The following is a 25,956-nucleotide window of genomic DNA, read 5'->3' as shown; positions in this document are numbered from 1 at the left end:
AGCAGCAGGGTTGCGGCAGCTCCACGATCCTTTGTCATCAGCGGAAGTGAGGTGAGTAACAGACGGGTCCTGCCACGCCGGGCTTGGCGCCGTAGGGTCATGCGGCGGGCGGTTGGCAAAGCCAGTCGGCGGCCACGCTGCTGACACTCACTCGGAGCCCTGCCCAAAAACAGGCAATTCGAATTGCCCGCCGTGGCTTAGCGAGCGCAACTCGCCCTCTCGCCAAGCTCTGACTTTGCTGGAAATTGCGTCGTGGTCGACGACAACAGGTCACCACGACAAGCCTGCTGCTGCTACGGGACCACCTTCGCCCCTGGCCTGCGCCGGGGACCACAGCACCATCGACACAGCGGACACACCATGATTCTTCCGGCATTCTCTCAAGTAATGGCCCTCGTTTCGCCCTCCAGCGCCCAAACCTTGTCGCTGCGGCCTTCTGTCGTAGTCATCAGAGAGTCAGCCCGCAAGCGCAGCCGCGTGGAGGGCCCACTCGGACGTCGGAACTTCACTTCATCCTGAGTTCACACGCTGGTCGACAACATGCTGGTCTCGATGACAGGTCCGCAGCGTCGCATCTCCTGTGGCGAACCCAAGCTCGATTCCAGGATATTGCATGCCTTGGTTATCCACTGTCCTTGTCCTGCAATCACCTCATCGCCGAATTTCGTCGTTCCTGCTCTTGACATTGTCGATCTGTCAGCGGCTCCACGTTGCATGTCACGAACATCAATTCGCAACTGGCAATTATTGCCTGCGAGGCCAAGCTCTCCCCACAAGCAAGAAGTGCATCGCGCCGTCGATCAAGTCCAGGCAATTGCGAAAGCTGCCGTCCAGAGCGAGAGATCGCTGCAGACGTGAAAGCCAGAACCGTAGATTAAGGTTGCAAGGTTAAGGTGTTGAATCCTACGATGATCACGCTGATTGGCATTCTGGTAGGGAAACTGCTAAAATTGCCAGCCGCAACACCAACCACCACTTTGCCTGCAACGCGTACACATGACCGAGATCGCGAAGTGTGTGATTACATCGCCAGAATAATCAAGATCGGTGGCTTCCCGTCCTGCATGATGCATGAGCACGCCGCAATGCTGCCGCACGCAAGCTTTGTCTCCCGTCTTCTTACAGACATCAGAACCAAAGGGTGCAATACTGACAGTAGATGTCTCGAATCCATTGCGTCCCGGGCCGATAGCTCGCAGCTTGCAGTGCTGTACGTCTGCCGCACAGTAATCAGTTGGATTCGGTTCGATTATACAGCAAATAGACTTCAGCCTTCCGCCTCCATGCAGCCGCCTTTGCCGTTCTTGAAACCACCTTGCTCCGTCTCATCGTTCGTCGTCGACTGGTTTGTTGCGACGGAAGTATGGAGTTAGGGGATTTGGAGAGGCCGAGCCTGACATCTTCTTCTCACCTTTCTCAAATCATTCAAACTCTATTTGGACTTGGACGAGTCAACGTCGTCGTCAACTTCTGCACGAACTAGCAGACTTTGCCGGCAACTTGCTATCAGATCTGAAAGCTGGATCTCCTTTCGGCTCTTGCGATGCCTGGTTGGCTCTTAATAAGGGAACCCTATTCTTAGATGTGCATGTGGAAAAGAGCTTCTAATATTGCTTCGGAACGACAAACATCACCTCCGAATCGATGATGAGACAACGCCGATTGTTCTGTGGATTGTTACACCCAACATTGGAAGTTCGCCAACAAGGAAAGAAAAGCGCCATGAGCCAAGGTAAATCTTTCCTCACGACCTGACGTTCGTAGGCAATGCATTGCGCCATCACTTCTGACGATTGGAGGGCGCAAAGTGAAAAAGCAGTCCCGCGGACTCCCGTTAGGGATCGTCAGGTACCAGCTGTGCCAAGACGAAGATCCCAAACGTCTTGAAAAGGAAGGACTGCAGTCAAGGACGATCGGGAATTCGACGACTCACCATCCTCGCGGTTGATAGGTGGGGTAATGACGGCCCTGCAGTCTGACAAGCGGCACACGCAACGATCTCCTATGTACATGAAAAGCGAGATCGTTCAACGACCATTTGCTTTGCTTGAACGCGGTTCATCCGCGGGGAAATACAGGTATGCGAGTTTATCACCAGAAAGCACCCTGGTCTCACTCAAAGACAACAGCCTAGATCACTTCAGTCGCGATTACTTCCCGTTGGAGGAATCGCACATGAAACGTTTGGAAGTTACCTCGTTGGATCCATTCAGCCGTCTTGGCTCGCACGTGTAACTTCATTTTCCAACGCTTGCGCGGGAACAAACGTTTGTGAAGGTTGGAGTCGTCATCAACAACAACGAAACACACCGAGTGGTCTCGTAGCGCGTGCGAAAAGCGTCGCAAAGGTTTAGCGAGAACACATGCCACGAACGGAAGGTACGCTAGGGGTGGATTAGCTCAGCAGCGTATTAGAGTTTCACTTATGCCTGGCTACCTTAAATTATGCAATACCGATATACGATAGCGAGGTAATGCGAGCCTGCACAACGCCAGGACCTCCATGCCGCAAACGACCAGCACTTCAACGACCACACCACCTGCTAGACCCATCGCCAAAACGACAGCCTTCTGGACTAGTCGAACCTCCTCGGCGGCCTGATGCTCTGGAGATGAGTCGAGAGACTCGTAACCGCGGAGATCGGCAGCATTGGCCTGCCAGAAGAAGCAACTATTGAGAATGCATCAGCGATGACCAAGGCCTGTCGCAGCTTGATGAACGGCCAGGCTCCGATGAGTACCACTGCCAGACACAAGCTCAGGCGTCACGACTGCAGCAACGATAGTGTACTTCCATGTCCTCCAGGCGTAACCGCGGCCGAATGTGGATGAATGTGCGAACCGTCCGCCGGGGCTGACTGGAGAGCGTGTCGCATGATGGTGCAACAAGATCACACGTGAGAGGCGATGCTGACTGGGCCTCGCACACGACCTGCGACCATCAGTAATCCTTCGTGCCGTGCACCACCAGTTCGGCGTTTTCCCACTTCTCCACTACGGACTGGACCACTGCTAGCTGGCTGCCTACTGTATGGGGCCAAGAGCTCGCAGATAATGTAGGTGCAACTCCGGGACTCATCGTTATCCTGATGAGAGTACGCCAGGCATTGGCCTCAACACGTATCCACCGCCGCGTCACCGACTGTTCGGGCTGGAGTTCGGCAGCGAAACTTCGCAAGACGGTCAAAGATGCCTAAGGTGATTAGAAGATCGGTGAGGATGACATCTCGAACAGTGGCCCAATTGTGCTGCAGTCACAGCTGCACCCTTCGGGCAAACCCAAGGAGCCGGATATACAGTGACTGCTATGGCCGTTGACAGACCCGCATTGCCTGTGAGTAATGGATACTACTGCTGTCCACCTATTTCCAAGGAAAGACACCGTCCGATGCACGAGACATCGCTGATCGAAATCGAGGCCTTGTCTGTGCACGGGAACAGAGGAAGATGTACCACGGGAGAACTGCCTGCGCAAGCAGGAGCATGCGAAGTCACAGCTCGTTTAAACAAGGAACATCGAAAAAACCTCGCAGATCAGCGACAACTGAGCACATGGACAATCACTCAAGCCACTCAATTGTTCAAGCGGATCTGCCTCCGTCAAGCTCTCGTCCTACTCATCCAATGATGACTACGGGTCCCTCGCAAATCTATCCACATGTCGTTCTGTCTGCCGACGCAACGCGATGCAGCGCCATCTCGCTAAATCCAGGCATTGTCCATCTCTTCCCCCTTCTCATATATGCACAGTCAAGCAAACCACAAATCGAAAAAGCAAGGCATTCCAGAATCCCGCCAGTGGATGAAGCAAGTGAGGGCAATTCCGCGTATCGTCTCTCATCATATACAAAGTCTGGAAGTCTTGCGAAACTCGCGAGCAAGCCCGAGGCTGCCATGCACTCGTGCGTCTTGTCTGCCTCACACAGCGCCGGACAAGCCGCCTCGGAACCTGGCGAGAGACAACGGATTGCTTCAAATGACAGACCGAAAGGATTCCAAGTCCCGTCAGACGCCTCAGGATCGTTCTCTAATAATAATGGTGATGCTTCTCCGGACTACACACCACACACCACACATCACACTGTATTGTTTTGCCTCGCGAGAATTGAGACCGAAGTCTTGATGTTTCAAAAATGCCTTGCTCGCCTCGTCTCCTGATGAGCTTGTTAGTTCCCTGGTCATATCCCGAAGAGCTCGCGTTCTCATCGTTTAGAGGCGTACGTAAGTCGTGACCCTGTGGTGTCTCGCTTCGACACCTTAGGCGAACTCCATCTCGCAGTAGATAGGTGTGAACGCGAAGCAAAGCCCGTGAAAGAGCCTTGTAGCAGAAGGGGTTCAACGATTCACAGCAAGACCGTGGTGGAAGCATATCTCGTTGCCTCGTCCAAAACGCGAGCCCGGCCAGAACGCGAAGGCGAAGGCGAAGCCCCATCGATCAATCAAACGCCTACCCTCCAGTCCTTAACGTTGCCTTTCAACGGGAAGACCGAATTCGCACATTGGGCCCCAGAAGAAATCGCGAAACTTAAGCCCAACAACGGACTTGGGAACTGCCACTTGCAGTAACTGGTGGTGGCTGCATCCAACCTTGGTCCATCCATCATATACCGACGATCTCGCCTCCTTCGCTCGCTTTCGAATCAAGGATGAACAGCACGCTCCACACGATGCCTTTCCTCAACGCAGACGACCACATCCTCCATCAAGATAGCCTGGCTCTCGAGGGATCGACGACGTACTGGACTGACATGGAGACCCACCAACACCACCAGGCTCTCCTGGACCCATCGTATCTCGACCCGGAGACCGTCATGCACGCCAGCGAAGCCCTCATGCGTCTCTCCGAGCAAGACCTGAATATCGAGCCGACGCTTCGCTCGCTTCATGTCGACGACACTGCCACTGCCAACTATGCTGCAAGCAACAACGACTTCAATCCCCCGGAAATAGACTACGCAACGCACGCAGGACCGGGTCATGTGGATGCGAACGACGTCCAGCAGCACCAGCTTCCTCCGAGAGAGCCTTGGGACGCCGCGAAGATTCGGCTGTGGAGGGAGCAGTTCGGTCTTGCGAATGTGCACGCGGGTCGATGGTCGGGGACTGGAGCTGGGACTGCGGAGGGTTCTGGTCATCGAAGTACGGGGTCAAGGGCGAGGAAGACGAGTACGGTTTCGAAGGCGGGCTCGGCGTCGACGGGGGGAGTTGCGAGACGGGCGTTGAGTAAGGTCGCTTAGGGAGTGGAAGAAAGGGGGTTCGAGTGCAAGGGAAGGACTTCTCGTCTGGCTATACGAGCTCGACAGACACAGTCGCCCTATCAAAAGCGTCTTCCTACCCGGACGAACCCAGCCAGGATGCCTGAGCGAACACGAACACGAACTCACAAACACAAACATCCTTGCCAGAAGAAGACCGCGCCACTCAAAATCCCCTTCCCTCCGTTCCTCACTGGCGTGGCATGATACGAATACGCATCGTCGGCCCAACGTGAAATTAGAAGCGAGAGAGAGGTATTCGCCGTCTGCCTTTCACCCGGCCGTGCACGCCATGACGTTCAAGTATGGAAAACCTTTCAGCCTCAAGGTTATACCGGGTGGTATGTCGCCGGAAGGGATTGGAGGGGGTGAGGGATGTTGGCGAGGACGATAGATGTATATCGTGGGCAGGGCTTAGGCGATGAGGAAGACCTAGATATGAGGAGTATTGTTGCTTGCGGTACATGTGTGTAGGATTATATGTATCGATAGCATGGATTCAATCAATGAATATGAATTGATACTGGAACTTATTCATCGTTTGAACAGAAAATGCCACGCAGGGTATTATCCAACCAACCATCTCGATTCAAAAAGGCCCGCTGAAACGCTCACAAGCAATCATGACGGTCATCAGCATGCCCATACCCCTTCACATTTCTACTTCCTCGCACCCTTGGCGCCCCTCGCAATCAACTTCTGCCTCATCTGCCGCAACGCCAGATCCCAACCCTCAACACCATCTCCCACCAACGTCCTCAAGAACTCCGTCATATTCTTCTCGTTGTACTGCTCCCCATACACGACCTCCACACTCGGCTTCACCGCACACTGGACTTTCAGGTCCTCATCGACGTGGACGTCCAGCTCAAACGTCGCTCGCACTTTGCTTCGCACTTTGGTCAGCAGGACGCTGGACGTGATCGCGAGCTGCTCGTCTGAGACAATTCTCGACTCGGTCAGTGCCTCTAGGTTGAGTCTACGCTCGCATTCCGCGGCTTGCGCGGCGGTGGCCCAGCCGTTGCTCACGAATGCGAGCAGATCGGAGATTTTGGTCGAGTACTGCGGAATACCGTGCAGGGAGGCTCGGAGAAGCTGCAGGAAGAAGCGTAGGGTGGTCGTCAGGGGCTTCTTATTCGTATCCGCGATGTATGTGAGACGTATGGGGCCGTTGGGCGCCTCTTCTCCATCGTCATCAGATCGCTTAAAGGACTGTGGATGGAAGAACAGCTGCAGCTCGGACTTGTAGCTCATTGTCACGGTCGACGGGTAGGATGAGGCTGAGGTGATGATCCAGCCGAATTCATCCTGGAGATGTTTGACAGAGTCTGTAACGTGGTCAGTGACAGTCTTTCGACAATGCAGTCTGCATCTTACCTCTCAGCGCCGTCACTTCATTCAACGACACGCCACGACAAGCTTCTCGCACGCGGTTCGCCTCCTGGATAGCCGCAGTGAACTCCTCCTTGCTCTCCTGTAAATGTTCTGCGGCTGAGTCTTGTTCCTCGACTTCTTTCCGTAATCTGTCCAGGACACGCTGCCTCTCGATAAGCTCAGAATTGACGCCAGTCAGAGTCTCTCTGGTGGCTTTCAATTCCCCCTTTTCTTCTTCAGAGACGGAAGATACACTCTCCTCCAAACGATCAGCTTCTTGCTGCAGTTTGTTCCGCTGTTCGATGAGACCCGGAAGAACCTGATCGAGTATCTCCTCTGACCGCCCCAGAGTATCATCGTCCTGGATGAGTCCTTCGGCAATGGATTGAAGACCAGTCATAAGTTCGTCCAGTAACTGGCTACGCCATCCGTACCACATGCCTTTACTTCCCAACCTAGCATCAGTCTTCAAGTCCCTCATTTGCGTGTCGAGCGCGGCCTTTCTGTCTGGAGCGGCAGACATGTATGCCTGTATTAGCGGTGGTTGTTGCTTCAACACTCTATTCTCCAGTTTCGAGATCATCTGCTTCCCCTCTTTGGTGTATCTCTTCAGCTCGTGACAAGCATGTTGATACAGCTCAAGCTCGGGCACTGTGCAAGCGGCGGCAACAACACCGCTCTCGAGAGTGATATCTTCGTCGTCATCAAGGCCAGCTTTGGCTTTAGAGGGTGTGGGCATAACCGTTAGTCTTCGCTTCGTGGTGGTAAGATCCATGAAGCGAATGCCAGATTTGTCAAGAAACTCCTGGAGACCAACTTTCTCAGTCTCCTGACCGTTTGCCTTGATTCTATCTAGGTCTTCGTTAAGGCGCCTGACTGGGGACGGCAGTACTGCCGTTGAATCTTTGGCCTTGGGAGTGGGCCGACTTCTAGGCGTGCTTGCTGTGATTGGGGAGAGTTGCTTCACGGTTGCTTGCTTTCTGGGAGTGGCGGTTTTCAGCGGCTCCTTCCTGGGCGTCGTCAACAGCTTCATTGAGTTGGTCAAATCTCTGGTGTCTTCTGCAACATTCAGTCTCTCGGGAGTGGCTGCTTGCGCTTTCACCGGAGAGCTACGCTGCTGCTTGGCAGCAGTCGGTGACTGGTCAGGCGCTTGTAATTGAAAGTCCAACTGGCGCTGGTGCTCGCGACGCTTGAGACTAGACATGGGAGTCCTTATGGGTGACGACTGTGGATCGGTTGGTGGCAACTGAGGGTACGACACATCGTCCTTGAGGGGCGATGTCTTCGGCTCGCTCTTAACGGACGATGCTCGTGGTGAAGGCTCCTGGGGAGTGGCTTGACGTCTGGGAGACAGCGACGCCCTTGACTTTCCAGAAGCTGTCTGCTTCTCACTCGATCGTTGCAGAATCGGCGTAAGCAGCTTCTTAGCACCCAAGTCCGGCGTGTCTTTAAATCGCTCTTGACCCTTGGGGGTGGTGTTGACTGCCGATGGAGCTGGAGATGGAGCGTCCTGAGGAGTTGCTGGTCGGTCCTCGTTCACTGACGCTGGTTGCTCTGCTGATTTGATTCCGCCCAACACAGTTGTGAGTTCCATCGAGAGCTCCTCATTGCCGTCAAGACTGTTATCCACATCGCTCTTGGAAGTCCTGATGCCTCCCACTGCTCGAGTCAAGTCCATAGTGGCCTCTTCTTGGTCCGAGATGGCACCGGAAGACCTTCGATTTCTCAAGCTTCTTCGTCGACCACTCTTGTTTGGCGAAGCCGTCTTCTGGATGCCACCGACTGCCATCGTAAGATCCATCGTGTCGTCACCCATAGAAGACCTTGCCACTGACGAACGTCGCCGTTTTGGTTGTAGTGCCAATCCAGCACCACCGGGCGAGCCCGAGTCAGTGGTGGATCGTGGTCTCTTCTGGCTCGTAATCTTTCCAACAGCCTGCGTCAGGTCCATTGTCCCATCACTCATGGGAGAGCTGGCTGGTTGAGGAGGTCGAGCCTTTAGTATACCGCCTACCGCCTTCGTCACATCCATACTCATATCTTCTTCATCTTCCTCGTCAATTGTCTCTGGCCGATTTTCAACATCCGCTTTGAATGCTGGCGAGAACGGGTTCACGTTCTCCTGGTCGAGAGACGCAGAACCTGGCGCATCGCTTGGCTGTCGCTGCGCCCATGGCTTGAAGGCATTCGTAACCTCTTCTGACACCAATTCCATGGACGTCTCTCCATATTCGTCATACTCGATTCCTCGAGTGCCAGCCATTTGCGCTGCTTGCTTCAAAGCAGCCTCCAATCGTGCGCTCGAGCCAGTGCTGTTGTCGCTCTCGGCAGATGATTGCATCGTGGCATCGTCCGCGTCCAGACTCATTGCTGTTCCCGTGTCATCGCCAGACTCCTCTCCTTCGCTTTCCGATCCTTCGCTGCCGTCGCTCATTCCACTTGAGTACGCATCTTCAGGATTGTTGAAGTTCATGGGAGGAATCCCTGAGCTGCGGCGATTCTTGAGCTTCGCCCTCCCGTCTGATTGCGAAGCTGGAGGAGATAGCAACTCCGCATCCTCGGCCTCTTGTTCCTCGTCGAAGCGGGCCCTCGGCGAACTTGAGAAACGACCAAAGCTCGATGCATGCCCGGTGCTCTCTGTGTCATCTGTTGAAGTCGTGTGATTCTTGTCGTATTCCACAATGTCCCATGTATGCAATGTAGCCTCCGGCGCAAAAGACACCCTTCGGTTCATCATGGACTTGCGACGTGCCGTCCTTTCCGACTCTTCATTTTTGGCCAGGATAGATTTCGTAGCGGGCACAAATGCTGACTTTCTTCTGTCTTTTGCCTTTTGCTTGGGTTGCTCAGGCTCCTCCAGCGATCCAGGACCAATGCTCTTGCTTCTCCCCCGCCGCGCAGTTTTCTTAGGCGACAATGATGTATCTTTTCGCTGCAGTGGATCGCTCGATGTCGCAGGCGCAACATTCTCCTTGTTGCCTGCGGTCTCCATAGCTGCGACTGCGCAATGCGCTGCGACGTGTGGGCGTAGTATGGGTTGTAAGGTGATGTGGTTGCAGTGTGAGACGCGACTGCCAAACACAAATAAACAAAGCGCAGCTAGCGCGAAAGCACCTGTTTCTGCCTCAGGCCAGCCGGCAGCATCCGCCGCTGCCCACACGGCTTGGCACACATTTCGCTAGAGGCTAGAGAGACTTCAGAACTTCGACCTGACCGAACAGCGCTCGCTGCAGCAAACCACACCACCCGCCGCCGTCCCCGACAACCGATTGCACCCAGCACCGCAATCATGGCGACCGAATTGACTGTCCAGAGCGAGCGCGCTTTCCAAAAGCAGCCGCACATCTTCCTCAACTCCAAGCGCCAGAGCGGCAAGAGCAAGAGAGTCGGAAAGGGTGGCCGGAGATGGTACAAGGACGTCGGTCTGGGTTTCAGGACCCCCAAGACCGCCATTGAGGGCTCGTACATCGGTATGTGATGCCCTCGACAGAAGGAGATGCGATTATGGAGAGGAGGCACACGTGATGGGGAAAACATCGATAATTCTGGGCGGGATATGGAGGATCAGAGAGACTAACAGCGTGTTATTACAGACAAAAAGTGCCCGTTCACCGGTCTCGTCTCGATCCGTGGCCGTATCCTCACTGGCACCGTCGTCTCCACCAAGATGCACCGTACTCTCATCATCCGCCGCGAGTACCTCCACTTCATCCCCAAGTACTCCCGTTACGAGAAGCGCCACAAGAACCTCGCTGCCCACGTCTCCCCAGCTTTCCGTGTTGAGGAGGGTGACCAGGTTACCGTTGGCCAGTGCCGGCCGCTCAGCAAGACTGTACGAACAATCATCAACGAGAAGGCGAAGTTATCGCGCTAATAATCTTGCAGGTCCGCTTCAACGTCCTGCGTGTTCTGCCAAGAACCGGCAAGGCCGTCAAGTCGTTCAGCAAGTTCTAAGCAAATGCCGATGGAGATGAAGACTTGCTTTGGGGGTGACTTGGTTGCGGGATGGATGGAATGAAAACATCAAGAAGCGACTGCATCCTGAAATGGCGTTTGGGCAGAAAGTAGGCCGTGGGTTTGTGTGGTATTGCGGAAAAGATGCAGCACACCCAGCCTAGTACGATTGTAGCTCGGCGTAGCAAGATCCAAATGCGAACAGTTCATGCAAAGACGATATATCAGTCCGAAGTCCGCCTGCGTGTTACTTCTTACAATAACCACATGGGACACGGGCAACCACACATGCTGGGAAGCGGAACCACATCGCGTAGTCCAGTTGAAATGCGAACGAAATCGTAAGCATGTCTTTTAATATCCTCTGCTTGTTTCTCAAAACCTCAAATTAAGCAGACAGGTCGTCGCTCGCTTTCCCTCCCCTCCATCTAGAGTTGTGTTGCATTCGTGCGCCTCATAACGCCATCGATTCATGATCCCATTGATGCCTCACGTCCATCGCTTCATCCAAGGATTCGTGCTGCCCCATAATCTTGCCTCACTGTTACCTCTTCCTCTCAAAATATCCACTCGAGCTCATGATGGCCACGCTCTGATCCATGATCGTCTCGCCGACCCAGAGATAATTCTCAATCCACTTCTTGACACTGGGTGATTCGCTCAAGGATTCGGATTTGAGGCTAGGACTGAGGTGTCAGGATGGCACATGTCAGGTTACCATGTTCTTTGTATCTATCAGGGTGATTGCGAGGAGGGAGGGGATGTGATGTGTATACATGGTGTTGTATGGGCAGACGTACGTAAGACCTGTTGATCGCTTGACGCCAGCGAGGAAGGCGGAGAGCAGGACTGCGTCGAAGGTGAAGTGGGCTAGGCGACCGAGCTGGCGGAAGATTAGAACCATGTCTGGGGTTGTTTGCGGTGTTGATGGCGGTGGTGTCAACGTACGACCATGGTGGAATGAGATTCGTGGCGCCAGGCGCCTTGCTATGGTGTTTTGCCGGCAGAGGGAGAGAGCTCCTTGCTATGTTCGGGGATGCGCGACCTGCGAGCGTGGAGAGGACGTGGTCGTACTGTATCACCTGATGTCGTTGCTGTGAAGACGCTGAGGCGGCGTTGGCGTGTGGAGTCAACACGTGAAGCACGATTTCATTGAGGCTAATGGAATATTGATTGAAAGATCAAGCGGAGCACGCGCTGACTAGTTCCGCAGGGTCATTTGAGCGGGGAGGTGTGGCCGAAAAGTCAATTTGTTTTGCGGCTTATCTGCTCCCAGCGAACGTGGCTCAACGTCACTTTGTCACACCTGCGTGGGCGGACGAGCTCGGCGGCTTGGGAGGAAGAGTGATGCTCCAATGAACGGAGCACGCGGGAGGCAGACACCGAAACGTCGGGCAATTTGATGGTGTCAATCGTGGACGGAGGCCACGGCGTTGATGATTGCTGCTGCTGGCCGGGCGGGCGTTGGCGGTGGTGGGGGCGCGAACGTGTGGTTGAGGAGCTCGTCACCCTGCAGAAGGGCCGTATACACATCCGTCGCCCAGAATAATCTCTGTTATTTCACCGCCAATACTCCTGCGCCCTCCTCATCCTACCTCCTTCCGCTCTCCTCACTCCTGTTGCACGACACTCTCGTTGTCCTCTCTGTTCACAGGACGGACTCCGTACATCTTCCCCGACGGCACGGTCTGCCCCACTACCAAGATTACCTGCGCTTGCTGCTAGCTGTGAGAAAAAGTCCGACACTGAAGAGCTTCTGCTCCCTGGCAACCACGTCCTGACCTCCTCTCGCAGCACCGCAACAGATACAATGGGTGACTCTCTCATCCACCAGGAGTATGGCCGCACCCGTGTGCAATGGCTGGCCTCGCTCAACACCGAGTACCACCCGCCGACCCAGTTTCGCCGGACCAGCATCATCTGCACCATTGGTATGCAGCATGGAAGTAAACACATGCAGAAGACATGCTAATGATTGAGATCAGGCCCCAAGACCAACTCGGCAGAGAAGATCAACATGCTCCGCACCGCCGGTCTCAACGTCGTCCGCATGAACTTCTCCCACGGCAGCTACGAGTACCACCAGTCGGTCATTGACAACGCCCGCAAGGCAGAGAAGGAGCAGGCAGGTCGTCCAGTTGCTATTGCTCTGGACACCAAGGGCCCAGAGATCCGAACTGGCAACACGCCTGGTGACGAGGACATCCCCATCTCCGCCGGCAGCGAGATCAACATCACCACCGATGACAAGTATGCCACCGCCAGCGACAACAAGAACATGTACGTCGACTACAAGAACATCACCAAGGTCATTGAGAAGGGACGTACCATCTACGTCGACGACGGTGTCCTCGCATTTGAGGTGCTGGAGGTGACCGACGACAAGACGCTCAAGTGCAAGGCGATCAACAATGGCAAGATCAGCAGCAAGAAGGGTGTCAACCTTCCCAAGACGGACGTTGATCTGCCAGCTCTGTCAGAGAAGGACAAGGCCGACTTGAGGTTTGGTGTCAAGAACCGGGTCGACATGGTCTTCGCCAGCTTCATCCGCCGCGCTGAGGACATCACCGCCATCCGCGAAGTTCTCGGCGACGAGGGCAAGGACATCCAGATCATTGCCAAGATTGAGAACCAGCAGGGTGTCAACAACTTCGACGAGATCCTCAAGGTCACTGACGGCGTCATGGTTGCTCGTGGTGACTTGGGCATTGAGATCCCACCAGCTCAGGTTTTCATTGCCCAAAAGATGATGATCACGAAGTGCAACATTGCCGGCAAGCCCGTCATTTGCGCAACTCAGATGCTGGAGAGCATGACCTACAACCCACGCCCAACGCGTGCCGAAGTCAGCGACGTTGGCAACGCTGTGCTGGATGGTGCCGACTGCGTCATGCTTTCAGGAGAGACCGCCAAGGGCAACTACCCCAAGGAGGCTGTCACCATGATGCACGAGACGTGCTTGCTTGCGGAGATAGCAATTCCGTACGTCAACGCCTACGACGAGCTCAAGCAGCTCGCCCCACGACCTGTGCCAACCACGGAGAACTGCGCCATGGCTGCTGTGTCTGCATCCCTCGAGCAGAATGCTGGTGCCATTCTCGTCCTGACCACCTCGTAAGTGTCCCAATCATCTCGAGAGAGAGCAAAAGCTGACATTTCTCTTCGCAGGGGTAACACTGCCCGTCTCATCTCCAAATACCGCCCAGTCTGCCCCATCATCATGGTCACCCGAAACGGCGCCGCCTCCCGCTACTCTCACCTCTACCGCGGCGTATACCCCTTCCACTACGACGTCGAGAAGCCCGACTTCAAGGCCACCCCATGGCAAGAGGACGTGGACAACCGACTGAAGTGGGGAATCAAGAACGCCATCCGTCTTGGCGTGCTCAAGAAGGGCGCCGCAGTCATTTGCGTTCAGGGCTGGCGAGGCGGCATGGGCCACACCAACACCCTGCGTGTGGTGCCCGCCGAGGACGATCTGGGACTGGACCAGAATGCTTAGGCGGCGTTTGCGAGCAGATCAGCTACGCCCATGCTCCTGACCGCTGCGGCTCCTGCTGCGTAGAGGTTGGCTTGAGCTTGAAGCCACGGGGAGAAAAAGCACGAGAGACGCCTGATGATAGACTTACTTCTGAAGTACGGCAGGCTAGGGGCACATACGATAGATCGGGCGTGTGGTGGGGAAATGCGGTCGATGTGAGGCGCCAATGGGGAAAGGAAAGGAAAGGAAAGCATGTGTGAACACTATGGTAATATGCCTTTGCTCTTTCCTTCCACACCCTTTCAACTTCTTAGCTTGGCTCTGATAGGGAAATGATACCAAAGTTCATGATGAAATATTCTTGTTCTTTTCCATTCCATGTCCTAGTTGATCGATAGGTCTCTAGTGCTGCCCCTGGCTCATCTTCTCGTGTTGCCCACCCCCTCTTAGCCCGCGAAATGAGCAAAACCCCACCGTCTCGACTTCATCACCTCTGTGCGTCTCCTCTCTGCAGTCAGATCTATGTGGGTCTCTGGCCTTCGAGTCTGACAGCATCTCCCTCTCTCGTCCTCTTCACTTCCATTACACCACGAGCTACGACTACCAGCGACGACAGAGCACCTCCCCCGAACGACAACCCTCGTCAAACGTCCCATCCTAACACATCGACCCGCCTGCGAACCGTTTGACCCTGCTGCTGCTGCTGCGGCCCAGCGAAGGCACCACCGGGTCCTATACTCAACCACTCTCTCGCGAGTCGTCCGATGTTTGGGACGTTGTTTCCTCGCTGTCGTGCTGATACTCCGAGTTCTGCTCCTCCTCTGCCTCCCGCGCTCGCTGGTCCTGCTCCCGCTGTCTGCGTGCTTGCTGCTCCCTCTCGCGGATTTCGCGCCGATGTCGACGTTCCTTCTTTCGGGCTTTCTTGTTTGCGACTGCCCGTTTGGCCTTCTTGCTTTGGGCCGGCTGACCCGTTTGTTTGAAGAACGCCATTTGCTCTGCGTGGTTGATCAGCATGTGCGGTGGTAGTGTCGGGCTCTGATGGCGAGGGGTCTCGCGTTCGGTCATTCGCACCGATTGTGTCCATGTGTCCTTTCCTCTTGGCGGCTTTCAGGGGCCGGAATCGCATGTCGAGAGGCTGCGTGGTGTCGTCGTCCGGGAAGGCGTCTTGGACCGCCGCGGTGAAATTTTCGATTGTGAGGGCGTGGTCGTTTTTGACATTCTTCCCAGACCTGGTCTTGTGGTTGATTCTATACGTGTGGAAGACCTTTTCGAAAGGGACGTCTCCCGAGGGGTCTGGATGATAGAATTCCTTCACCCTGGAGAGCTCGTTAGAGACGGATGGCGAAAGCTCTCGGCTGGGTGGACTTACCAGTCTCGTCGTTTGTAGTGCCATGTGCGTTCTCGGCGGACTTCGCGATAGCGTTCGTCAGGGTGTTGCTCTCTCGGAGGCTCATGGGTTCCAACGGGGCGGTCGTCATACGCATCCTTGGCAGGACGAGAGGGGGGTTCTGCCATTTGGGTGCCTGGTGTTACGCTACGATGAGAGGATGTTGGTGGTCGAGATTCCTCAGGCTTATTCAGGTTGTCATTGCGGGAGACATGGCCGTTTGGATTGTCTGCTCTTGGTTCCCGTGGAGAAGAGTGAGGCGGTGCCCCCGACTTGCGCCGCCCTACCATGGGCACATTGGGAAACGGCGAGGCTCTTGCCGACCTGTCCACAGAAAGCTGCGATTGAGGTATAGAGGTTCGGGATGGCGTTTGCATCGCTCGTGGGCCAGTCGGTGGTGACATAGCATTGCCATTCACCGCTGGGCGCCTCGGCGATTCCTCGCCGGTCTGTGTCGTCGTCCATACTCCAGATGGAGACCGGCCTGCAATAGATCGCCGCGGAGATTGGTCAATCGTTCTGTCAGGCATCACCTGTGACGAAGGTCGTCGTTGCGGCGAGTGTGCAGAAGACGGCCGTTTCTCTCGAAGGCTCCACGGCGGTCGCGATCCCGAACCGTCGTAGATCGTTGCCGCGTCATCGCCGTGCAAGCGTCGAGGTGAACGTCTCTCAAATCGGGATGACTGATCTTGGGATCTTGTTTGACTAGGTCTGGTAGGCTGCGATCTGGCCGGCGATGAGAACTCCGCCAGGTACGACCGTGGCCCTCGTGAAGGGTGTCCAGCGTCGTCTCGCATAGCAGATCTCTCCCAGGAGCCGTGGTCTTCTCGAGACGACCGTGGTCCTCGTGGAGGGTGAATAGGGCCGTCTCGCCTAGCAGATCTCTCCCAAGAGTGGAGGTTTTCTTGAGATGATCGTGGTCCTCGTGGAGGGGGAGTAGGGTCGTGCGGCCTAGCAGATCTCTCCCAGGAGCCGTATTCTTCTCGAGATGCAGAGCCAGCTGGCTTTGGTGGCGGTGGATTTCTCAGCGTAGCCGCAGACGCCACCGTTCTCGCTGTTGGCATAGCACGTGGAGGTGCAACTCGCAGTTCATCCTGCTGCGATCCACGAACCACGCTCTCGAAGGAGCTATCAGGTGGAAGCTCCACTGCTCTTGCTGGCGGCGATGAACCCCATTGAGAAGGCCCAAATTCTTTGACCGAATCTGAGTCATCTTCAGATTCTTCTCCACTCGAGTCAACCTCATCATCAGGCACAGCTTCTGCAGTATCTGTGGCTTGGGACATTCGCAGACTTTCAGGGGCATTCTTCATAAGAGCATTCCACTTGGTGAGCAACTCGATGGGAACGTTTGGGGACGGAAACGACTGTCCAGGCATCGACGGTAACCAGGAATCCTTTCGATCCAGGAGGTTCCACTGATTGACCGGTATCTTCCTTCGACCGTATGGAACACTTGCATTCCCGCTTGATCTCAACGAGGCTTGCGTTTGCTTAGGCGGCGGTTGCGCCGAAGGAGGCGCCGTACTTGACAAGTTTGGTGTGTCTTTCCCTAAGGCCGTAATTGTACGGCTAGCGCCGTCATCCCCCTGGATAACGTTCGACGGACTCTCAGCGACGACGACAGGGCTGCGATGCAACGGCGGAGATTCTTCTCTCGAGCGTTTCCCTCCAGTCCTCCCACCGAGCAAGCCGAGAACGTGGTCACTTTGCGCATTGGGGGCCAGTGCACTTCTGCCTGCGTTAGTGTCTGGCGCATTGTTGGAAGCTACCTGCAATGGGCGATCAAGATTGAGGCCAGATTCGACTTCGAAGCCATCTCTGTCTAGGTTTGGTCCGGCCTTCTTTCTACTCATGACCCGTTGGGTCTGAATTGCCCAGTTTGAAATCTGGTTATCGTTGATGCGTGAAGCGGGCGAACTCTTGGGTGCCGAATCTCTGGCACTTGCCGCCTTAGTTGGCAGTCTGGTAGGCTTATGGAGTTGTTGACTGATGGTTGACCTCGGTGAGTCGAATGCTGGTTTGTCCAATCCTGCTGGCTCGAAGTCGTGTGGGTCACTGGATGGCAAGCCTGCGCATCGTATCTTTCTGATGTCGTCAAGAAGAATCTGAATGTTTTCGTTCTCTTCGATTGGTGACGGCTGGCCTTCGCTGCGTCGGAGGTGATGCTCATATTCGATTCCATCAATGTAAAGCTGGATAAATCCGTCCGGAGTACCCAGAGGGGTACTTATGACAGTGAGCAATGCTGGCTGAAAAACATCGTTCAACATGTCCTTGGTAAACTTTGCCCCAGCTTCATCCTCCAACACAGCAACAGCGTCTTGCGATAGACGCGCTTTGATTCGCGTATGTCCATCCGAGACAACCACTGTAGGTTGCTGTTTGGCCAATATTACCTTAAACGCGTTAGTCGTGTCCCTTTTGACTTCACTTTGTGTTATAATACCTCGATGAGTTGAAGCGAGCAGTGAGTGGGCAGATCAGTCGCCACACTCCGAAAATTGCTTCCATCGTCGTCGAATCGCGAGTCGGGGTCAGGCTTGATGTTGTCGCTGAGCGTCCTCTTCCAGTCTATGACCTGTCTAATCTCCGCCGAGACGAAATCTGCGAGCCATGGTGTAGGTGATTTCTTCACCATCTTGTCGGTGTTGTTGTAGTGGGTAGAGCATTGCTGAATTGGAGAGCTCTATGGAGTGAGCAGTGTTCTGGGTGTCTGAAAGTGAGAGGAGAGCAGCAAGTAAACATTACTGTTGTTGTATGGGTTGTCGAACGAAGCGAAGTGGAGTCAAAGTGAACGGGTAGACGCGATTTCGGAACGCTGCCGAGTGCTCATGCCTGAGGCATCCACAGTGTCCCGACGTCAGCGCTCGAATGACAGGCAAGGGTGGTACATGCACTGCAAGTCACTGCAGTCGCCATGCAGGCTTGGAGAGACAGCGGAACCCGACAGAAGCACATCCAAACCCTCTGACACTCACCCGACTGTCGATTACGCCTCATTCACGACGGCAACCCACCTGATCGCTCGCGGGGATATGAACTAGACATCGTCACTACTATTCTCTACCGACTTGCCCTCGACATGTCCGCGGCCCTGCCAGCACCACCAGCCAGCAAGCATGGCACCCGAGTCGTCGTCGCCCGCCGCTTCCACCACCTTTCTGCCCTTCCTGAACGGTAGGTCACGTAGGGGCTCCTTGGCCTCCATTACTTCTCGCCACGGCGCTGGCGTGGACAAGGACGTGCTCGCTCAAGCTTTGGACGACATCCATACTGAGGCGTCCAAGTCAGAGACGCTCACCTCTTTCCACGACTTCGATGGCGAGGGCGGTCGCGGCACAAAAGAGATTGTTAGCAATGGGGTGAGTGGCATTTACAATCGTTTGAAGCAGTCTGTGGGAGGTGGTACTCCACAGGGCAAAGAGTCCAAGAGCAGGCCCAAGAGCAGTGCATCCAAGGATTCCCTGGAGACAGAATCGCAACAATCTACATCTCCAGCCGCTTCACGTACAGGCCTCACGGTCTCCACGAAAAAGCCCACTCCGGACGCTGCTTCGGTTGCTACCACCACTTCACCAATAACACGCACATTCACAAATGGCGACGATGCAGGCGACAGTACCCAACCAGGGCCGAAACTCCACACGGCCGATGGTCAGCCCATTCCATCGTTCACGTCTGAACAAAGCCATAAGCGGCCTTTTGAGGAGTTGTCGGGCATCAGAACAGCCAAAGCCCATCAGGTTACGGCAACCAAGCAAGACCTGGACATGGTACTCAGTCCCCGGAAAGAGGTCGACAGTAAGGACATGACAGCCGATACTTTGGCCAAAGTTCTGTCAAATCGCGATGCTCCCGCCATTGACAAAGCTAAATTAACGCGTGGGTCCCGCTTGCAAGACGAGGATTTGGAGCAAGCTATTGACGACTCGGACTATGCTGATGGCCCTGAGGACCCCTTGCCTGCCCCCAAAGCAGCGAAAGTGAACGGCAATTCGGGTGTGCAGAGCGACGATGTGAACGAGCCCATGGATGCCCAACGCCCTCCTATGCCTCGGGTTGGTGTCTCACACCTGCCTGGCTTCGATCCATCAAGAGCGTCGTCGACTACAGGCGGCGCCGACACCGATTCGATTTCCAGCTCACACACTGCTGCTACCCACAGACCAGCCTTAGAACAGCCTCCGAATCTGAACACTGGACTGCAGAGAAGGAGAACTTTCAAGGCGCCGCCAGGCTCCTCGCAAGCGCTTAGCGTACCATCAAATTTGAGACGAAAGGTGCTCAGCAAAGAATTCTGGATGAAGGACGATAACGCCAGAGTATGTTTCGCCTGTGGCCAAACCTTTTCAACGTTCCGCCGTAAGCATCACTGTAGAACTTGCGGGCAGATTTTCGACGCCAGATGCACCAATCTTGTGCCAGGAAAGCCTTTCGGCCAGGTCGAGCGGGTACGGCTTTGCAAACCCTGTGAAGAGATCATATTTGGTAGCGACGATGACTCGACAGTCTTCTCAGAGGAAGACGATTATATGCGCAGCCCGCTCGTTCAACGCTTCTCTGAAGAAGAGGACGAGGTCCCGGGGCAGCTTGATGGACCTGGCTTTAGCAGAACAGATACCGAAGTAACAACACCATCAATTGGGATCCCAGCCTCTCGACGCAACCGTGAAGCCAAACGCCGTTCTGCGGTGATTGAGTTCGATAGCCAACCGGCGTTGGCACGTCCTAGTTCCGCACACTCGTTGGCCTCGCTAAGCCGGCGTCCAAGATCATCAAGCCATCGACGGAGGCACTCTCGCCATCAGCCCATACGAGGCCTGCGGTCCAGTATGGATGAACGTGGACCGTTTCATTGCGAGGGTGATCCGGACAAGAAATCGTCCTTGCCGAACTTTCACAATGACAATATCATTGACCCGGATCTCGCTGCATTTCTCTCTGACGACGGGTCTGAGGACGACGAGTCACCTAACATAATGTCTGCAGTGACTGATGGTCATACCGCGTCTCCAGGCGACCGTGAAAGACTTGGTTTCGGTGGTTTCCTGTCATCGGCTCTGAGAACGGGCCGATCCAAGACTGGCGACAAGAGCATGGCTCCATCCAGCACACGGGGGATCAGAGAGGACGAGATACTCGCTTATGGATCGAAACAAATCCCCAGAGTCACCAGGTCACGCAACCTCAGTAACGGCTCCATGTCACACGGACGGCCATCGCCTCGACGCAGCCGAAGCAATCTCCTCTTAGCCACTGACGAGCTTGATTATCGCCCTTCATCACCGCTCGTAGCCCCGAACAAGTCCTCTGCAAAGGTAGTCTGCAGTTCGGCACTGTACAGTCTTCACAGCAGGGAGAAGGATGATCTCGACCTTTATCCAGCCAGCTACGCGCACGTGAAACAGTTGCTCGCTCAACTACTGCGTGATGCCAACATTGCTCATGCGCTGGCCTGGGAGAAAGCATTGATGCCAATCATCATGCAATGCACTGATGACGTTGATCCAGACGTACAACAGGGCGATGACATGGACATTCGGCATTACATCAAGCTCAAAAAGGTGCCTAGTGGGAGACCTGGTGACACGAGCTATGTCTCTGGTATCGTTTTTAGCAAGAACGTGGCCTTGAAGACCATGGCACGTTCGATCAGCAATCCGCGTATTGTTATTGTCACATTTGCCATCGAGTACGCAAGATACGAGTCACACTTCATGAGTCTGGAACCTGTGATTGCCCAAGAGCAAGAATATCTCGAGAACCTGGTCAACCGGATCGCGGCTCTTCGTCCAACAGTCCTGCTGGTGCAGAGACACGTATCTGGTCTTGCGTTGCACATGCTGGAAAGGGCTGGCATCACAGTCGCCTATAATATTAAAGAGTCTGTCCTGGCTGCAGTCGCACGCGTAACCCAGACGACAATGATCAAGTCTATCGACAAGCTCGGCATCGACCCATCCCATCTCGGTCGTTGTGACAGCTTCGAGGTCAAGACATTCGTATCAGACGGGATGAGGAAAACATATATCTACTTGTCTGGCTGCGATCCTGATCTGGGCTGCACCATCGTGCTCAGAGGAGCCGACACCAAAACGCTCCGCGCAATCAAGCGAGTTACCGAGTTCATGTGCTACGTAGCATACAACCTCAAGCTCGAGAACTACCTGATGCGAGATGAGTTCGTGTCAATACCACACACTGTTCAGAAGCATATCGAGGCGCACGATGATCCTTCCAGCAATAGAGACATTGAGCCGCGGACACTTGAGGAAAAGCAGAAGACTCTTTTGGAGACACTTGGCCACATCGTCGGCGATGAGGAAACCAACTTCAAGTATGAAGGCTTGGAGCAAGAGACCAGGAAACGAATCCTCTCAGCTTCGCCCTTCGTTGTTTTCATGCAGCCATACATATTGACTCAACTTCGCGACCTCGAGCGAAGACTGCACACTTACAAGCTGCTGCGAGACCGATACGCCGAAGCTGATGAGGAGGGTGGCGATGAAGAGGAAGACGAATCTGCGTTGATCGACCATTTTAAGCTTGTGGAACCTGAGATGGTTAACGCACCTCCATCCAAGGACCAGCCGAAGGCCGTACGCGAGTATTTGCATGCTGTTCACGATGCCCAGTTCGAGAAAGCCAAACACACCTTCGACCTCCAAGAGCGACAGTGGGACTCCTTTGTTACTGGCGATGTGAACCCCTTTGACCCCTTCTCACACCAGAAGATCGTGGTCCTGTACTCTACAGTCAGCAGCATCACGTCAGCACCCTGTACCGGGCCGGAACTTCTAGGCATCGGTTTCTATGCCGGCTATACTAGAGTTGAGGACGATCACGATGAGGATATCCCGCTTGGACAATACATCGAAGACCTCTGTTTGAGCTCCAGCACTACGTGCAAAGATTGTCATAAGAAGATGTACGATCATCACCGTCAGTACGTGCATGGTTACGGCCAGCTGTCCATTTCGATTCAAAGGCAGTCAGCCAAGATGCGCGGCTATGCAAACACACTCCTCATGTGGTCGACGTGCCGCATCTGCCGACATGAGACGACGGTGACTCAAATGTCCGAGCACACGTGGAAGTATTCATTTGCAAAGTATCTGGAGCTCAGCTTCTGGAGCAGTCCTCTTCATCCTCGCGCTGGACTTTGCAAGCACGACATTCACAAGGACTTCTTGAGGTGCTTTGGCTTTCAGGACATGGTTGTTCGAGTTCAGTACGATCCAATCGACATCTACGAAGTCATTGTGCCTAGAGGACGGGTGACGTGGAAAGTCGAAGCAGATCTCACTGTCAAGAATGATCAATACTTGGTCATCGAGAAGCGACTTGAAGCCTTCACTGAGTCCGTGAAAAAGCGACTCGCGTCCATAAACCTCGAAGCTCTGGAGGGAAAGAAGTCTTCAGATGGTCTTGCTCTGCTCGAAAAACTGAAGATCAAAGCCGAAGATGACCAGCAAGAACTACGGGCCAAGCTGAAGCACAAGTATGCCTCTTCTCGTTACTTCGAGCTGATACCACTCAATCGCGCTCTCCGCTTCATGGACGAGAAGGCAATCGAATGGGACGAGGAGTTTGCTAACTTTGAGCGCGACTACTTCCCATCCGAGACTGACATTCGCAAGATCGCGGCGGTACAACTGCGTAATATGTTTGTTGAATCTCAGCCGTCTGCGGCAGCCAGCGTTGCTAGTGATGTGAGCGACACAGAAGAGGGAACGGAGATGGCACTAGTGCGAAAACCTGGATTAGGTGCTCGACGACCCACTGCCGACGAGATCTTGTCCGAGAAGGCGCATGATGTTCTGTCGTCAGTGGTGGAGGAGCATAAAGCCAACAGCGAAGAACACGATTCGCTAAAGGCTGTGAAAAGCAATGATACTGAAGCTACGATTGGCGTCGACTTGAGCACGCAAACGTCAACTCCACGGAAGGATCAAGAAGAAGCAGTCGAGCGGGATGATGTCAAACACCTTGATCTCGCCGTGTCTTCCAGGTCGCCAGGTGAATCTTCGAATGGGGAGACTGCAAGCCAGTATGACGGTTCACCTAGTCCAAAGACCGGAACAAACGTTGGCTCGCCGGACGAGCCTTTTGCAACACAACCAAAGCCGCTGAGTTCAGGCCTATTGGAGCGAATTGAGCAGATAAGGAGTACTCGAGCTGTCGCTGGTGCTGAAGGAGACACACTAGAGTCCAAGATCCCTAGATTGGCAGATCTCAAGAAGCGCGATGCAAGCCCAAAACCAGAGGCTGGCCTCAAGCCACCGGATGCAGGCACTCGACCACCATTGCTTCGGGCAAAGTCTCAGCCTGGGCATCCCGGCCATGGCCACACGCGAAGCGCTGATCTTACTACAGAGCATTCGATTGATTCCGTTGCCAGCGGTGCGCCCGCAAACGGTGAAGCACCGCCTGTCGACAAACGTTTGACGGAGCGATTAGGAGTCGGGCGTTTGGCCAACAAAGTGAGCAAGGTCACACCGTCTTTCATTCCACGCTCGATCCCGGCCAAAAACGAAGACAGCAGCGTGTCTGGCGTCTCTGCACTGGCTAGGCACTTCGAGATGATGTCACGGGAGTTCGAGAGAGAGCGGCTGAGAGAGCGACGGCAAAGGGCGATGCGGAGTCGGCAAGCAAGAGCGAACCCATTGGCCAGCAGTCGGCCTGTGGTCGAGGTCTACCAGAATGCTGTTGACGCAGTAGGTGAACGAGTTCTGTCTCAAGCCTACCAGGAGAAAGACGTCGCGGACGACAGAGGCGCAAGAAAGAATATGGATGACTACGTTGCCAGTAGTCAACCAGAGGACTTGGCTGTCGCTGAGGATGGCGAATCTGTAAAGTCCACAACGACCGGCGGGGAAGGCGATCCTGAACAGCGCGGGCCTGCTACCGATACAGACGTCGACACTAGTGATCTCGAGCGGACAGCAACGCGATCGAGAGATACCTCTGATCCAACGTCTGGCATGAGCTCATCCATTCAATCGCCGACGCATGTACCAGATATGGAGGGCTTGGGTCCCGAGCTTTCCATACCCGAACACCGCAAGAACGTTTGGTTCAAGTACTTGGCGGAGTTTTGGTCGAAGCGATCTGCGTCTGGATGGTCCAATCTGGAATACCCACTTCATGCTAGTGAGCATGTCTTTGAGGACTCGGATATCATCGTAAGGGAGGACGAGCCTTCGTCAGTAATTGCACTGTCGCTTGCGTGCAAGGACTACGAAGTCAAGTTGAAGGAATTCCGCAACCATCCCAGCAAGGCTCCATTAGCAAAGCATGGCCACGCACATACTCACTCGCAGGCGAGCGCTACCAACCCTCGCGAAGAGTTGCGTGAAGAGATTGAAGCGTCCCTGCTCAGCGACACTGGCACGCACTTGAAATACTCATTTGCCCATGGACAAGTCAAAGCATCCTGCAAGATCTTCTACGCGGAATCATTCGATGCTTTGCGTCGCAAGTGTGGTGTATCCGACCGATTTATGGAATCGATGTCTCGCTGCTTGAAGTTCGACTCGAAGGGCGGCAAGACCAAATCACTCTTCCTGCGGACGCTCGATAACCGCTTCATCATCAAGTCGCTGCAGGAAGTCGAGCTCAAGGCTTTCACCAAGTTCGCGCCCGACTACTTCAACTTCATGAGCTACACGCTCTTCCACGGTGTCCCCAGCGTCATCGCAAAGATGTTTGGCCTCTTCCAAGTCAACATCCGCAATCCCGCCACCGGTGTTGACTTTTCGTATTACTTGCTCGTGATGGAGAATCTCTTCTACGAGCGCAATCCTAACAGGCGATTCGATCTCAAAGGCAGCATGCGGAACCGCAAGATTGAGAGCACAGGCCAGGCTGACGAAGTGCTTCTGGATGAAAACTTGGTCGAAACGATCTTCGAATCACCCCTTTTCGTCCGTGAGCATTCGCGCAAGCTGCTGCAAGCCTCGGTATTTAATGACACGCTGTGGCTCTGCAAACAGAATGTCATGGACTACTCTCTAATGGCGGGCTTCGACGACGCTCGCAAGGAACTCGTCGTCGGCATCATCGACTGTATCCGCACATACACATGGGACAAAAAGCTCGAGAGCTGGATCAAGGACCGTGGCAAGAATAAACCTACCATCACGAGTCCGAAGGATTATCGGAATCGTTTCCGGGTCAGTATGATGCAGTATGTATTGCAGGCACCCAACTGCTGGCATCAGTTCCAGGTGAACATGGCGCCGCCGAAGACGTTGAAGGAAGAGGTTAATGTCAGGGAGGAGTTGATGGGGGATGAGGGAGTCGAGGTGGCTGCTTAGATAGCGTTCGCTTCGTTGATGTTTTGATGAATGAGTGATGGGTGGTGTTGTTATGAGTGCATGACTTGGTGACGGCTGATCGCTTTCGGGATTAGCGAGGAGTTGCGTATCGTTTCTGAGGCCGTTGGAAGGTCATCATTGTTGGTAGGTAGCCTTTTAAGAATCGCTACACCTTGCAATGAC

At 54.4% G+C, this 25,956-nt stretch overlaps 7 protein-coding genes across 7 annotated transcripts; 4 read left to right on the top strand and 3 right to left on the bottom strand.

Moving 5' to 3' along the window:
- Positions 1–4,133: 4,133 nt before the first annotated feature.
- Positions 4,134–5,237, top strand: M409DRAFT_49921 (uncharacterized protein; the record flags this gene model as incomplete). The annotated part of the gene is made up of 2 exons (XM_033811388.1): positions 4,134–4,221; positions 4,564–5,237. The coding sequence occupies 2 exons, from the start codon at positions 4,134–4,136 to the stop codon at positions 5,235–5,237; spliced, it is 762 nt and encodes a 253-aa protein (XP_033673078.1).
- A 678-nt stretch (positions 5,238–5,915) lies between these two features.
- On the bottom strand, positions 5,916–9,621 carry M409DRAFT_62950 (uncharacterized protein; the record flags this gene model as incomplete). Its single annotated transcript, XM_033815377.1, has 2 exons — positions 5,916–6,583; positions 6,633–9,621. 2 exons carry the CDS (start codon positions 9,619–9,621, stop codon positions 5,916–5,918), a joined length of 3,657 nt encoding a protein of 1,218 aa, XP_033673077.1.
- A 297-nt stretch (positions 9,622–9,918) lies between these two features.
- On the top strand, positions 9,919–10,583 carry M409DRAFT_35577 (uncharacterized protein; the record flags this gene model as incomplete). The annotated part of the gene is made up of 3 exons (XM_033810417.1): positions 9,919–10,099; positions 10,223–10,461; positions 10,515–10,583. 3 exons carry the CDS (start codon positions 9,919–9,921, stop codon positions 10,581–10,583), a joined length of 489 nt encoding a protein of 162 aa, XP_033673076.1.
- A 544-nt stretch (positions 10,584–11,127) lies between these two features.
- M409DRAFT_17426 (uncharacterized protein) lies at positions 11,128–11,487 on the bottom strand (the record flags this gene model as incomplete). The annotated part of the gene is made up of 2 exons (XM_033804061.1): positions 11,128–11,263; positions 11,384–11,487. The coding sequence occupies 2 exons, from the start codon at positions 11,485–11,487 to the stop codon at positions 11,128–11,130; spliced, it is 240 nt and encodes a 79-aa protein (XP_033673075.1).
- A 906-nt stretch (positions 11,488–12,393) lies between these two features.
- Positions 12,394–14,085, top strand: M409DRAFT_49919 (uncharacterized protein; the record flags this gene model as incomplete). Its single annotated transcript, XM_033811387.1, has 3 exons — positions 12,394–12,514; positions 12,569–13,697; positions 13,752–14,085. 3 exons carry the CDS (start codon positions 12,394–12,396, stop codon positions 14,083–14,085), a joined length of 1,584 nt encoding a protein of 527 aa, XP_033673074.1.
- Positions 14,086–15,429: 1,344 nt separating this feature from the next.
- Positions 15,430–18,092, bottom strand: M409DRAFT_49918 (uncharacterized protein; the record flags this gene model as incomplete). Its single annotated transcript, XM_033811386.1, has 2 exons — positions 15,430–17,850; positions 17,901–18,092. 2 exons carry the CDS (start codon positions 18,090–18,092, stop codon positions 15,430–15,432), a joined length of 2,613 nt encoding a protein of 870 aa, XP_033673073.1.
- A 481-nt stretch (positions 18,093–18,573) lies between these two features.
- Positions 18,574–25,773, top strand: M409DRAFT_62946 (uncharacterized protein; the record flags this gene model as incomplete). The annotated part of the gene is made up of 1 exon (XM_033815376.1): positions 18,574–25,773. One exon carries the CDS (start codon positions 18,574–18,576, stop codon positions 25,771–25,773), a length of 7,200 nt encoding a protein of 2,399 aa, XP_033673072.1.
- Between the last annotated feature and the right edge of the window lie 183 nt (positions 25,774–25,956).

This window comes from Zasmidium cellare, assembly GCF_010093935.1.
Source record: "Zasmidium cellare ATCC 36951 unplaced genomic scaffold M409scaffold_3, whole genome shotgun sequence".
Classification (NCBI taxonomy): Eukaryota; Fungi; Ascomycota; class Dothideomycetes; order Mycosphaerellales; family Mycosphaerellaceae; genus Zasmidium; species Zasmidium cellare.
The sequence above is the reverse complement of the archived record's forward strand: the minus strand, read 5'-3'. Positions and strand labels throughout refer to the sequence as shown.